We start from the raw sequence: 14222 nt of genomic DNA, 5'->3' as shown, positions 1-14222 counted from the left end.
ATCGTCGCGATTGCTCTTGGGCTCCTCATGGTGGTGGTGGTCGAGCAGCCAGGATCGTAGGCTCGGTGGATTCTGGGACGTGGGTTCGAGTCCCACCGTGGTGGGTTGGAGTCCAGTGTGACTGCACGAGGCGGAAAGGTACCCGGCCAGGCTCTGTTCCCCCAGCTGAACAATCCTCCTCGGCTGGAGGACCGAATAAAGACCCAACGGAGTCCATTTCTTCTGTGTGTGTGTGTTTGTGTGTGTGTGTGTTTGTGTGTGTCCGTGTGTGTCCGTGTGCCCCATCCTAAAGTAGAAATTGCTCAGTGTTTGCTTGTATTTAGCATTTCTCATATTCGGTTTTCACTCTGCTCTTTGTGCTCCACTGCCCCATTATATATAAACCCCAATTGTTCAATGTACCAGCTCGTTGTTGTGCTTCCTATTATTGACCCAGCACGGTTCTTGCGTAAGAACCAGTAAGCCGATTGGGCTGTAAGTTGTCGTTTGGACCGACGGACTTTGGTAATTCCGCTCGGTTACACCGGACTGAGGTCGTTAGAGCGACCCGGTTCGACAGAGTCCGTTGAGGGTGTTACTTCCCCGGTAATTTGACGACGTGGGTACTAAGGTATATTGAAATTTGGTTATTAACCCGACCCCACGCCATTAGAGAATTGGCAATCACGGTCCTTAAGTGACCCGTGACCTTCGGAGTTGTCCGAGAGTCACGACCTAAATTCCGGGTGTTCGGTGGGAGACGGTTCCACTGCTCTACCTGGCGGCCGTTCCTCGCCACCGACCCCCGGCCCACAACAATACGTCAACAAATCAAGTAGTGGGCACGAAATGGGTTGCCAGTTTGGAAAGAGCAAGGCAGGGTGCCAGACTGGATATAAAACACACAAGATGGCCATTGGAATGTTCTAACTTGCTATTTCTGTTGCGGTTCAAAGTGTCATCTCATAAATAAAATTTGTTGTCTGTCTGTATGTTCACATTATTTTGCAAAGACCGCTGGGCTAACAACCACCACATTTAACACACAGACCAAGTCTGCTCCAGGGATTGTCCTCAGGGTATTTTCATTCACCACCTCAACCTTTAAAGACCCTTAAGAACCCAAAGATCCCTAAGACCTCTTAAGACCACCTCAACCTTTAAAGACACTAAAGAACCTAAAGATCCCTAAGACCTCTTAAGACCGCAAAGACCCTTTAAGACCATTCAGAGCCTGAAGACCCTGAAATACCCCAAAACCCTTTGAGACCACAAAAACCCATAAGACCTTGAAGATCCTGAGACCCATAAGACCATAACGACTCGGTCCACGCATGAAGCCGTCTGTGAAGCCATGTGACGATATGTGTATTAATTACATCAGGTGCACCGTGACCACACCTACATCTATTAATTGCATACTATTGCAATGTGTGCTTGTTGTTGGCTTAATGGTTAGATTGGTGGGTTTGGGACCCTCGAGTCCGAAGTTCAAATCCTGCTTGGCTGTTCAATTAATACCAGCTGGGGTTGACTCAGCCTGCCATCCTTCTGAGGTCAGCAATCTGAGTCCCAGTTTGTTGGGATGATTGAGTTGTTCAAGTATCCTGTGTTGAAGTGGTGACCCGTCCAGGACAGGAGACTGCTTTGGCAGCACTGATGCTCTCTGCAGAGTATGATTCTGTTGCGGATTCGCGCCCGCCGGCGTGCGAGCGGCCACGTAACTCGAATCGCGGCACGTCGCCCACCGGACGGACAATCCCGTCGTGACCCTCTCGGACTAACGCCGGGAACTAGTCACGGGTGGGCCTTTCGGCCTCACCACGATCGTGCCAATCGGCCCCCCGCGTGGGATAGGGTTGTTCGCCAAATTCGACCTACCTAAGTACCCACACGGAGGGTAGACCGGGCGATCGCACCTCGCCGCAGGTCGACTTCGGATACGGGCCACTTTAAGCGACCCGTTCCGTACTATCGGGATAACCGAGCGGTGTTATCGTCGGCCTCGACGGTTCCGATTAATTATCAGGCGTATTTAGCCCCTACCAACCCTTTACGTGAAGTAAGATGGAGATTCAATAAAGGAAAAGACGAAGCGAAACGGGAAAAACAGTTCAACATAAAGCACATTTATTCCGCGGCAAACGGAAAGCACACATATACAATTTCAACAAATATGCACCAAAAGCAAATGTAACAAAAGAAGAAACACCACAATAATGCACAAAAAGCAAATGTAAAAGAGAAACACAATGCAGATCTACTACTGACTACCGAGCACACGGCAACACTTATACAGTTTTACTTCACAGACGGCGCCGACAACACATATACTCAAAGCAAAAGAAAAAGGGACCACCCTCCACTACAACGGGGCAGACGGGCCTGGGGCCGAGACCGCGTCGAGCCTACCCGTCTGGTGATGAGCCGCAAAATGGCGGTGGCGCCCCGACTCCGCGGGCCTCGCTGGCACTGCCTGGAATGGGGTGGGAACGGGGCCCCCTTCTCACACTATCTCAGCGGGGGGGAACAGGAGGGGGTTGTTGATGCTCGGGGGAATGAGGATATCTCGCTGGCTTGGGTCCCGCGACGAGCGTCTCCACCGCGACCTCGGTCGCGTTACCGGCCTCCCCTCTCCGCAGCTCCCCGACTCTGACACGAGCGCCCTCTCGACTGCCTTCGCCGCCGCCACAACTCTCCAACTCTCCCACTCTCCACTCTTCTCAACTCCGTCCAACTGCGATTCAGAAACTCTTTTCCTCTCCCGATTCAGAAACTCCCTCAACAACTGCCTTTTCGGCGAGCGAACGCGGCCCTTTATAGCCCCCGGGGCTTTGCTCCTTCACCTTCGACCCTTCACCTCTGGCTGGCTCCCCATTGGACAGAGGAAAAGTGGGCGTGAATGATTCTTGATCCGATTTCTCGGAAAGGCTGGTGTTTTTGCACCCGCTGCTCGGTGCGCGCCCTGTACGAGTTCAGGATCGGTGCCCACAAGCGGCACGGGAATGGCGGTGATGCGATGGTCGCGAGAGCGAGATGTGACGGCAAGGGTCGTGGCTGTTGTTGTGAAGCGGCGTTGCGGTTGGTGGTTGTTGTGTGATGGCTGTTGAGACGTGGTTGGTGGTGGTTGTGGTGGTAGTAATGGCGGCTGGTCCAAAATAAAGATAGTAAAAGAAAAACGGCTATCTAAAAGTGTCGCAGCCCGAATGAATGATATTTATTCCCTCTAAACAACGGGTTTGGGCCTAACTACACATATACTTACAGAGATATCTCACCTACGGGACCTGAATGGTGGTTTGCGAATTTCGTTAACCACAACAATTCCAATGGATTGGATTGGATTCTGATTACTGTGATGAAGGACTGTACCGGTTTGGTCTTCCATTTGGATTTATTTATTTCAATCTCAACCAAAATTAAATTGAATAATAATAAAAAAATAATGTCATGGGTGAGTGTCAGGTGTCCCATTAAAGCGGCACGGCTTGGTACCTGGCTTGGTACCAAGCTTGGTACCTGGCCGGCTTGGTACCCGGTCATCACTGCCAGCAGTTATAAAATGGTAGTTATGATTACATCTCTTCTTAACTACGTAACACACCAGTTCACAAACACCACACCACACAATTCCTGGTGAGGGTGTGTAATCTCTGATTGATCTTTTTCTTGTTTTCTTTTTGTTGTGGATTATTCAGCTTCTCAATCCTGTCTGCCTCATGATTTTGTTTGTGGTGGAGGTAGATGCTTACCTTCAAAATGGGTTTGTGATGGAGAGGTGGACTGCACTGACCGATCTGATGAAGCTCCAGAAACCTGTGGTGAGTTCAAGTACTGTTTTATATTCTAATATGGAGTTTAATTGTCCCATATTTTTCGTTAAGCATATTAACATGATATCTTTGTGGATGTGATGACGACCTTTGAGCTTATCGGCCTGGTTTTTTGATGTTTTACCCTCATCACAAAAACAAAACAGACCTGTGGTCTTGCTTCAATCGTTGTGATGGCGATGCCTTACAATGCTTTTGTTTCAGACAGGAGCTGCCCTCCTACGGAGTTTGCATGTCGTGGTCGGTTGACAAGTCATTGCATATCAAAGACTTGGCTGTGTGATGGGGAGAAAGATTGCAACAACGGAGCCGATGAGATTGATTGTGGTAAAGATGCTGTGCATTCATTGGTTGAGGTTATTTCGTAAGCTGATTACCGGTGCACGTTTACCATGGACTGTGAGGAGGTTGGAGGAACGTGTGTGGGAGTGGGGGGGGGTGGGTGAGCTGTGCATGCTGGGAGTCCTTTGCCAGGTCGATGGTATGGGTTTGGGATTTAATATTTAAATGCTGTCTCATGGTTTAATAGTGAACACGGTGGTTACAAAGAAAACGTTGCTGTTTGGATGTGTTTTATCATCATGGGAATACCCTGCTGTGCTGCCATTGCTCCCCTCACACTGCCTTCCCTCACCCTCCCCTCACAGTTCCTTCACTTGCTCTTACACTGCCTTCCCTCCCCCTCCCCTCACAGTTCCTTCACTTGCTCTTACACTGCCTTCCCTTCCCCTCCCAGGACGGTGTCCTGGCGTTGTTAATGTTTCGTGCAACCCGTTTGAACATGATGTTTTAATGTTCCCAATTTCACTCAATCCTGTACTATTGCCGGCATTGAGGGACCATTAACACCCCCACCCCCCCACCCCCGCTTTTGCTCAAGTCCCCCGATCAAACGCATGTCCAGAACATCCCCTTCCCCTCCCCTCTACCTCCCTCTCCTCCGTTTTATGAGACTCCCGGAGTGTATCGTGACGTGTGGTGTGGCCTCGCTCTCCTCCACCCCTTCCGAGCTTTCCCCCATAATGGAGACCATGAATTGTGTTTAGTTCATTGTCATGATCTCATATTTATTCCAACATGTGCATCGACAGGTGAAGGAGAGCTTGCACCTGCACCACCTACTGACATTCCCAGGAAAACTCCCGGCATGACACCGACAATGAAAGGTATCATGTTTACTTTTCCTCGGTTTAAAAGCTCGAATTGAGGTTTGTGAAACGTCTAACAGGAGCTTTTAATTGGATTCGCTATATATGCTGGATGTCCCTTATTGTCGGGTTTTCCGTGTGTGTGTGTGTGTGTGTGTGTGTGTGTGTGTGTGTGTGTGTGTGTGTGTGTGTGTGTGTGTGTGTGTGTGTGTGTGTGTGTGTGTGAATGTGTGTGTGTATGTCTGTCTGCAAAGCGAGGCTCCACAGCACGAACCAGCGAACCGATTTCGATGAAACTTTGCCAACAGGTGCCATATGGTCTGGGAATGTGCGCGTTTGAATTTCGTTGCCGTGCAACAACCCGTTGCTGTGCAGCGGCCGAAAAACCGCGTACAGTATTTTCAATACCTGTCCTTCAGTTTTGAATGTAGAGAAACGAGACTTCGGAATTAAACACTTCGAGATATTTAGAAAATTTTACTCGAGCCGATTTTTGATTGAGGTTTTATTTTTCAAATGGTAGTCCTTCAAAAATCGGGTGTCTGTTTACCGTCATTTTTATGAGGGGCTTAGGAAAGTGGGCGCAGCTTAGGGAAAGTGGACGTGGTTGATGAAAAGTGGGAGTGGCGTCGGAAAGTGGGCGTGGCCTATGGAAAGTGGGCGTGGCTTATAAAAAATTGTGTGGCTCAGGAGGTGTGGTCAAACAAGAGCATTGAGAGAAGTTTATCGGGTTTTCCGTGTGTGTGTGTGTGTGTGTGTGTGTGTGTGTGTGTGTGTGTGTGTCTGCCACGCGAGGCTCCACAGCACAAACCAGCAAACCGATTATTTTTCAAATGGTAGTCCTTCAAAAATAGGGTGTCTATTTACCGCCATTTTTTATGAGGAGTGCCAGTTGGCAAAATACGCAATAGGAAAAATCTTGCCAGGCAGAGGAACAATTGTATGTGAACCAATACGTCTTGGCAATGAATCTTCGTCGGTGGATCGGTCAGAATTAAAAGCATCGTCTCCAGCGCTTCGATCCTCGCGAATCCCTCGTCGCCTACCGGCTTGTCCCTTTACTATTTGATCCAATAATTATTGAACATGTCACCAGGCTCCACAGGTGAGACGACTCTTGCACCTGGCACCACAGGTGAGCCAACACTTGCACCTGTGCGGAAAGTCATACCTGTAACACCCAAGCCACCACGTATCACCATCCTCCCAAATCCCCACACAGGTTTGTCGGTTTGAGTTGGGAGAACAGGATGTTCATGGGTTGTATTGAGGTTTGATTTGCTTCTCCACACCATGTCGTTCTCACTCAATGACTGGACGTTTGATGACTTTGGTTTTCATCATGTTTCGAGTTTGCATTCTAATATTGGCTGCTCTAAGAGCACCCTTATTCTGGACATTTCCATCTGTCTGTCTATCCGCGAAACTTTGGTCAAGCCTCAGGGCTAAACCACTCAACCGATTCCAATGAAATTTGGTAGGTAGGACCAATATTTCTGGGAATTGTGTGCTTTCGAATATGGGACCCCGGGCCCCAGCAACGGCCCTTTAGAGCGGTCAAAAAATCAAAAAAAAAAATCGAAGCTTAGAGTTCTGTGCGAAATCTGTCTAGCTCCCTTCATGCCAATTTGCAGCCCCAACAAAAAATATTTGTAGGAGGAGATAGGTTTTGGGCGAGTACATGTCGAACATTTCAGAAACGGTTAATTGCGAATATCTCTAAAGGCGCTGTCACACCTTGACGATTTAGCCAGAAATGGCAACGTATAAAAATGTATGTAAAACGTTGGCGTACGCTGAAATTTTGATGGTTTTTTTTAAGTTTTGGTCGTAATCATAACGTGTTGGTCGTATGCATAACCTATTAGTAACGGGCACAGAACGTTTCGTTGTCTTATACAGTAGATAACTTATACCAACGAATGCGAAGCTTGTTGTCGGCGTTCACAACCTCTGCCTAACGATAGTTTAACTTTGGCATAGCGCGCTGCGCGTATCTCCGACGAACTCGTGGCGTAGCCTGTTAAAAACCTGCCGCACGCCGATTTAAATCATAACCGCCTGAGAATTGGAAGTGTCAACATCGCAGTCACACGTTGACGATTTAGCCAGCGTATGCCGACCTATGAAAAATGTGTCTAAAACGCTGGCACACGTCGAATACGGTTTGGGTAAGTTTTGTATACGTTCAGAGCACGCTGAAAAACGATGAAGTACGCTGTCATATTTCGTGGTATGTTTAGTACGTCGTGAAATTTCAAGCATGCTGAAAATTTTACGACGTACTCGCCGTATGGCTCACACGTTCCGCTACGCTGGGAATAAGTTGTAGGCACGATATGCGATCGTTGACATACGTCGACACAAGTTCCTTGTAAGTTACTCATAAGTCGAAACACGTCGAGGTGATGTTTCGCATACCCGAAACTTATTTTCTCTGTCAAGGCACATTTTCTTTTTTTCTCCTTGGCTCCGTGAAGGCACGTGATGAAATATTTGTAGTTGTTGTTGTTGTTGTTGTTGTTGTTGTTGTTGTTGTTGTTGTTGTTTTTTTATAATTATTATTTTTTTAGTCTATCACGAATTTTAAAATATATTCGGACATTTGCTTTTAAGTTTCGACGTCGACGTGACAATATCCTCAAACAGAAAATATTCACATAGGAGGAACTAAGAATAAGACATGAGCAAACTGAAGAGGCAATCGGACGTGACCTAACGGCACGTGCCGAAATATCGAAAGTTATTGTTGTTGTTGTTTTTTTTAATGCTGCCATTACGCCATTATACGGCAGCTGTAAATTAGAAATACGTTCAGTAAGTTCTGTGGTCGTCCGGAAGACCTCAATATGCGTTGGAGGTACGTTACACATAGGTTATAAATAAGTTTCGGGAACGCTAATCATTCCCTCGACGTGTTTCGACTTATGAGTATCTTACAAGTAACGTGTGTTGACGTGTGTCAACGATCGCATAACGTGCCTACAACTTATGGCCAGCGTAGCGGAACGTGTGAGTCATACGCTGGCATACGTTGTAAAATTTCAAGCATGCTAAAATTTGAGGACAACCGCAAAGTACAACGATGAAAACCAACGTACTACGACGTCTGGCAGTGTTTTTTCAGCGTGCTCTTAACGTATACAAACTTACCCAAAACGTATTCGACGTGTGCGGGCGTTTTCGCCCAATTTTGCATACGTCAGGCATACGTTGGCTAAATCGTCAAGGTGTGACAGGGCCTTAAGAGAAAGAGTCTGATTTTGATGAAACTTGGGTGAAATGTGCACAATGTGGCTCGTATGTACACAAAAATGAATGGTTGCTATGCACACCTCCGTTGTTTAGCAACAGCTAAAATACTTTATCGTACATCGTACACTTATTGTAGACTGTACAAAAAAATTAAAAACCTCCGAAACTGGACCTCCGAAGGACCTGTTTTTTTTTGTGCCCAAGGAGAATGTCTTACAGCATCATATAAAAAAATAAAATCTTTAGCGAATGGATAAATGGAATTACCAGGGCTGCCAATTGTTTGAGTTTCTTTGGAAACATGCCTGAAATTTCACAAGGCGGGTTTCTGGGCGCAAACTAAGAGGGCTGTGATAATCATATTTATTGTGCTAAATTGATTGATAGCATGGACATGAATATCGGCAAGTCGCGTCGGCCAGCTTTCCATCGAGAACGAGCAGCTATGTCGCCTACCGGCTTGTTATTATTTATTTATTTATTAGAGCTTCCACCCGTTATCGAACCTGTAACATTTGTTGATGTGAATCGACTTCGTCCCATCTCCACAGGTAATTGCCATTTTTAATTAGTTTGATTGGTTGGTTGTCATGTTCTTTAGACAATTTTTGTAATCTCCCACTGGTGTTACCCACCTTTCCCAACTGATTGTTACTTTAGGCCTCTGTTCTACCTGCTTGTCAAAGCTTCAAGAGTAACATTGCATGAAAGAGAAAACATTGAAAGATGCTGTGCATTCATTGGTTGAGGTTATTTCATGAGCTGATTACCGGTGCCTGTGCACACTTTCCATGGACAGTCAGGAGGTTGGAGGAACGTGTAATGGGGGGGAGGGGGGTGAGACGTCCATGCAGACAGCTGGAGAAGCTGTTAGGGTTCGGGTTAGGATTCGAGGAGAAGGCTTCCTTCCGTTCCTCCACGTCTCAACCAATCAAAACGATGCATCGCCTTTCCTCCTTGGTCATGACCATCTGTCAGAGGTTATCACCACCTCTCCACTACTTTGACCAATCAAAGATCGTTCTGATCCAGAGCTTGTCAGAATGCAGCACGAGGTGCATCACCGAACATGATTGGTCCAATGGTATCACGTGCCTCCGAGGATTGGCGATGCAGCATGAAGTACATCACGAACATGATTGGTCCAGTCCTGTTTGCTGGAATCCTCACGCATAACACCGCCCACACAACACACGTGGTGTCCCTTGACCAATCAGGAGCAGTGTAGTTACAGTATCGTTTGCTTCAGCTCGATTGGTCTTGTCCCACGGTGTTGTTTTCGGGTTTTTTTCTTTCTTGTTGAATCTCAGGTTTCGGGTTTTTATCGAGCATCTTCACCTTTGTTCCCTTGAGTGGTGCTGTGGATTCTGATTGTCTCCTTCCAGCCCAAGGGATGTTTTACCGAACAATGTGGCTGGGTTATTGGTTCACGAAAAAATATTTTCACGAAAAAATAAGTGACCACTATATTCGTTATTGGTGTCTGTCTGTCTGTCTGTTGGGTAGTCGATCTCGTCGAAAAAAAAAATCTCAAAAAAAAATTTTGGAGATTTTTTTCTTCCCTTATTATCAGAATTTCCGTCGACATGTTTGTCTGTTGGGTCGTCGATCCAGTCGAAAAAAAAAAATTCAAAAATGTTTTTTTTTTTTGAGATTTGTTCTACCCTTATCAGTATTTAAAATGGCGATTTCAGTTAATACAATGGCGATTTCGATGAAACTTGGTTGGTAGGTTCATACCATGACCTAGTTGTGTGCAAATGAGAACCGTTGCTATGGACACTACCGTTGCCGAGCAATGGGACTCTAAAACTTTTGAAAAATCATAAAAAATGTATTTTTTCGAAAATCAAAAAATCGGGCCACGAGCGACTCTTGGCAGTACATTCAGCCATATTGTCAAAAATTTCCAGCCGGATCCTATGAAAACTCTCGGAGAAAATAGACTTTGAATGAACCCTGGTCGAAAACAATTAAAAAACGAAGTTCATTATATTTCAGAGACTATGAGTTAGATATACATGAAACTGGTATGGTAGGTTCATGGTATGTCCTAGTTATGCGTGAGAAAGAACCGTTGCTATGGACCCCTCCGTTGCCTAGCAACGGCCGAAAAACCTCTAAATGTGGGGGTATTTTAACGAAAAAAACAATCTGCAGCATTAACCCTTGAAGCTAGAATCATGAATTTTCTCTTGCTTAATCCTCAGGTCATTCGCCATCGAACGGGCCCATCGCGTCAGGTTCTATTGGGTAGGCGACTCCCCATGTCCGCCTACCGGCTTGTCTGTCTGTCTGTCTGTCTGTCTGTCTGTCCCGAGCATAGCTCCGTGGGTTTTGATCCGATCCTGATAAAATTTTGGTGGGAGGTTTATATCATGATCTAGTTGTGTTTTCCTGGGAATGGGTGTGGTGCGCCCATTATGGGCGGAGCCACGCCCAAAAAACGTGTTTTTGGGGGGTAGCCGATTTCAATATGCATCTTCTCCGAGGGGGTTTGTCGAATCTGACACCAATGGCACCTGCATCGCACCACGGAGCTCGATTTTTCATTTTTGTCCCAAAGTCAAGGTCACAACGTGACGAACTTCGAAATTTACGAATTTTGACATAAAAATCCATCTTCTCCGACGGGTTTGTCGAATCTGGCAGGGGTTTCGGTATTTGGTTAGCCCAATGGCACCTGCATAGCCCCACAGAGCTCGATTTTTCATTTTCGTCCCAAGGTCAAGGTCACAAGGTCACAAACTTAGAAAATTGCGAATTTTGACATAAAAATCCATCTTCTCCGAGGGGGTTTGTCGAATCTGGCAGGGGTTTCAGTATTTGGTTAGCCCAATGGCACCTGCATAGCCCCACGGAGCTCGATTTTTCATTTTCGTCCCAAGGTCAAGGTCACAAACTTACAAAATTGCGAATTTTGACATAAAAATCATACGACCGCCCAAACTTTGAGAGCAAGGATGACAATATTTTTATGCATAATCTTCACGTCATTCCCCACCTCAAGTCTTGAAACCATTTTGCTCTATCTCGAACACCTTGCCTGTGGTGCCCCCTTCAAGTTTGTTTTTACGCTGATTTCATCAAAGTTCGGATAATCCGAGGAGTGCGAAATGCCATATAGCCTATATGACGTTATATTGTTCCTGGAATGTTCCAGAGGAAGTTTTGCACCAAAGGTCATAATCCTTGACCTTTGACCTTTAAAGTTCACAAAGGCTAAATTTTCAAAGTTGTGGGAATCGAACCGGGTTTTCGACCTTCTTCGACGAACTAACTCCAATAAGTTATAGCACTTATCCTGTTTCCTTATTTTAATTTTAATCTGCAGAGGATGCTCAAACATGAACTTTGACCTTTGTGTAGATTTTTCTTGTGATGAGAAGACCCACTTCAAATGCCAAAGTGGGGACTGTGTGACTGCATCCTGGCGTTGTGACGGCCTATCTGACTGTGGTGATGGAAGTGATGAAGAAGATTGCCGTGAGTGGACCTTCACTGAAGGAAACTTTGTTTTGTGGTTTGGATGAAACCCAGTTTTGATTGTTATCCTCGTGAAGTGGCTGAACAGATCGAGGCGAAACTTTACACATGTGACGTCATAGGTCACATGGTTTGACAGCCATATTAGGTTGAAGGAAAAAATTAAATAATGTTTTCTTTGGAACCGCTTAATCAATTGATGTGAAACTTCAAAATGTGATCTCGTCGTGATGGGAAACACATGTTATAAATTTCAACTTGATCAGATGCATGGTCTGGCAGCCAGAATCATTCAATTTTTTTGATCTGGGTTCTTTTTCTTTTCTTTTTTTAACAAGGCTCACTTGGCTGTGTTTGGTTGGGTTGAGGGAAGGAGGAGTGGAATCTGAAATGTGAATCCTATCCAGGTTCCTCCTGATGACTTCATCTTCGCTTTTTGCTTCAATGTTTTTGATATGGAACAGCTCGCCATTTCTCCACAGGAGGAAATACGTCAACAAATCAAGTAGTGGGCATGAAATGGGCTACCAGTTTGTAAAGAGCAAGGCAGGGTGCCAGACTGGATATAAAACACACAAGATGGCCATTGGAATGTTTTGACTTGCTATTTCTGTTGAGATTCAAAATGTCATCTCATCAATAAAATTTGTCGTCTGTCTGTATGTTCACGTTTTTTGCAAAGACCGCTGGGCACGCAACCACCACATTTAACACACAGACCAAGTCTGATCCAGGGATTGTCCTCAAGGTATTTTCATTCACCAGCTCAACCTTTACACACCCTTAAGAACCCAAAGATCCCTCAGACCTCTTGAGATCCCAAACACCCTTAAAGACCATTAAGAGCCTGAAGACCCTTAAATACCCCCAAACCCTTTGAGACCACAAAAACCCATAAGACCTTGAAGATCCTGAGACCCATAAGACCATTACGACTCGCTCCATGCTTGAAGCCATGTGACGATATGTGTATGAATTACATCAGTTGCACCCTGACCACACATACATCTATTAATTGCATACTATTGCAATGTATGCTTGTTGTAGATTTAATGGTCGATTGGTGGGTTTGAGACACGACATTCCTGAGTTCAAATCCTGCTTTGCTGTTCAATTAATTTGCTGTTTTCTTTTTGTTGTGGATTATGCAGCTTCTCAATCCTGTCTGCCTCATGAATTTGTTTGTGGTGGAGGTAAATGCTTACCTTCAAATTGGGTTTGTGATGGAAAGGTGGACTGCACTGACCGATCTGATGAAGCTCCACAAACCTGTGGTGAGTTCAAATACTTTTTTATATTCTAATATGGAGTTTAATTATCCCATATTTTTCGTTAAGCACATTGTTACGAATTTCACCGGTTCGACACCACACACGACAGTGCGAATTACTTATTTTATGTCGATAATTAATAATTAAATATGATCTCGATATACTCGATATACTATATATAGAATTATATACTATATATATAATTATCTGCGCACACAGAAGTACCGAGAATTTATACCTCGACGGAACTCGTACGGAAACGAGCGGGTTAGCGCGCTCGTTCCGTGTGCGATGCCGAGCGGTTTTAATCGCCAAGTTCTGTTGGACCAAATGACCACTTTTATTGGCTTTAACAGCCTGCTAATTTCCCGAACGTGCCGTGGAAGTCAATGGGAGGAAATGGACGCACCGAGCAGTTTTACATTCACACAACGGGACATTTATTAAACAAGCAAGCAATCAATGGGGGAAGAGGACATGACACGAGCAAAGCCTTCAGCCGATGACGATTCACTTATGTACAGGCATGCACTTAAATCATTTCTACTTATAAAGACAAGGCGCCACAATACACTTTCATTCAAAACCCAGAAAAGAAACGGGCCCGTGAGCCTTTATTCCAACTCGGAGCCTGGATGACCGAAGGCTCACAAGAGGCCGGGTAGGTTACCTGGCCGCCCCTTGTGACGGCTCGAAGGTCTTCGTGTTGTTGACCCCTGGTGTCTCTGCTTGGCCCTTGTGTCGCTTCGCGGCAGTCGCTTGAGCGGTTGGGCGGCTTGAGCAGCTGGGCGAGCAGCTTGAGTGGCTGCTTGGTTCCTATCGTTGGTCCGGCTCTCGTCGCGCCCTTTTGTCGGACCCGGCCGGCGACGCTTTCAGAGGAGTGCGGGCCCTTGGCTCTTTTAGAGTTGATGCTCTTTAATGACCCGTCCACTACCTCAGCGACGCTGATCGACCGCCGTCAGGGTCGTTTTCCCAGACCACCAAGCTCCGCCGCTGCGGCTGGCTCTCCTTGCCCGGACTCCGAGGACTCGCTGGACTCCACCGCAGCTGGCACTTTGGCTTCTCCTCCCGACTGGCACTGACTTCCGAAGTCCCGACTGACACTGCTCGCCCGGCGACGACTTCTCTTCACAGCTCTGACTACTGCTCTCTCCGGGCGAGCTCCGCCCTTTATAGGTGGGGGCGACCTGCCCCTTGAACTCTCACCCGAGGCCGGGCCCCGCCCACTCTTCACCTCCGACCTCTCAGCC

General features: G+C 46.3%; 2 protein-coding genes across 3 annotated transcripts in view; one reads left to right on the top strand and one right to left on the bottom strand.

Moving 5' to 3' along the window:
• Positions 1 to 14054, top strand: part of LOC147008375 (low-density lipoprotein receptor-related protein 8-like) — a 16066-nt gene extending 2012 nt beyond the window's left edge. Inside the window, exons 2-7 of the mRNA XM_085865093.1 lie at positions 3678 to 3800; positions 4017 to 4139; positions 4904 to 4978; positions 11585 to 11701; positions 12853 to 12975; positions 13912 to 14054. Of these exons, the coding sequence (XP_085721219.1) occupies positions 3678 to 3800; positions 4017 to 4139; positions 4904 to 4978; positions 11585 to 11701; positions 12853 to 12975; positions 13912 to 14054 (704 nt within the window). The remainder of the gene's footprint in view (positions 1 to 3677; positions 3801 to 4016; positions 4140 to 4903; positions 4979 to 11584; positions 11702 to 12852; positions 12976 to 13911) is intronic.
• The window catches only part of LOC147008372 (uncharacterized), a 218111-nt gene that overhangs the window by 132391 nt on the left and 71498 nt on the right, over positions 1 to 14222 (bottom strand). The gene's annotated exons all lie outside the window — the stretch shown is intronic.

Source organism: Eptatretus burgeri, chromosome 19 (genome assembly GCF_056783735.1).
Source record: "Eptatretus burgeri isolate ZD-2024b chromosome 19, Ebu_testis_v1, whole genome shotgun sequence".
In the NCBI taxonomy this organism is placed as follows: domain Eukaryota; kingdom Metazoa; phylum Chordata; class Myxini; order Myxiniformes; family Myxinidae; genus Eptatretus; species Eptatretus burgeri.
The sequence above is the reverse complement of the archived record's forward strand: the minus strand, read 5'-3'. Positions and strand labels throughout refer to the sequence as shown.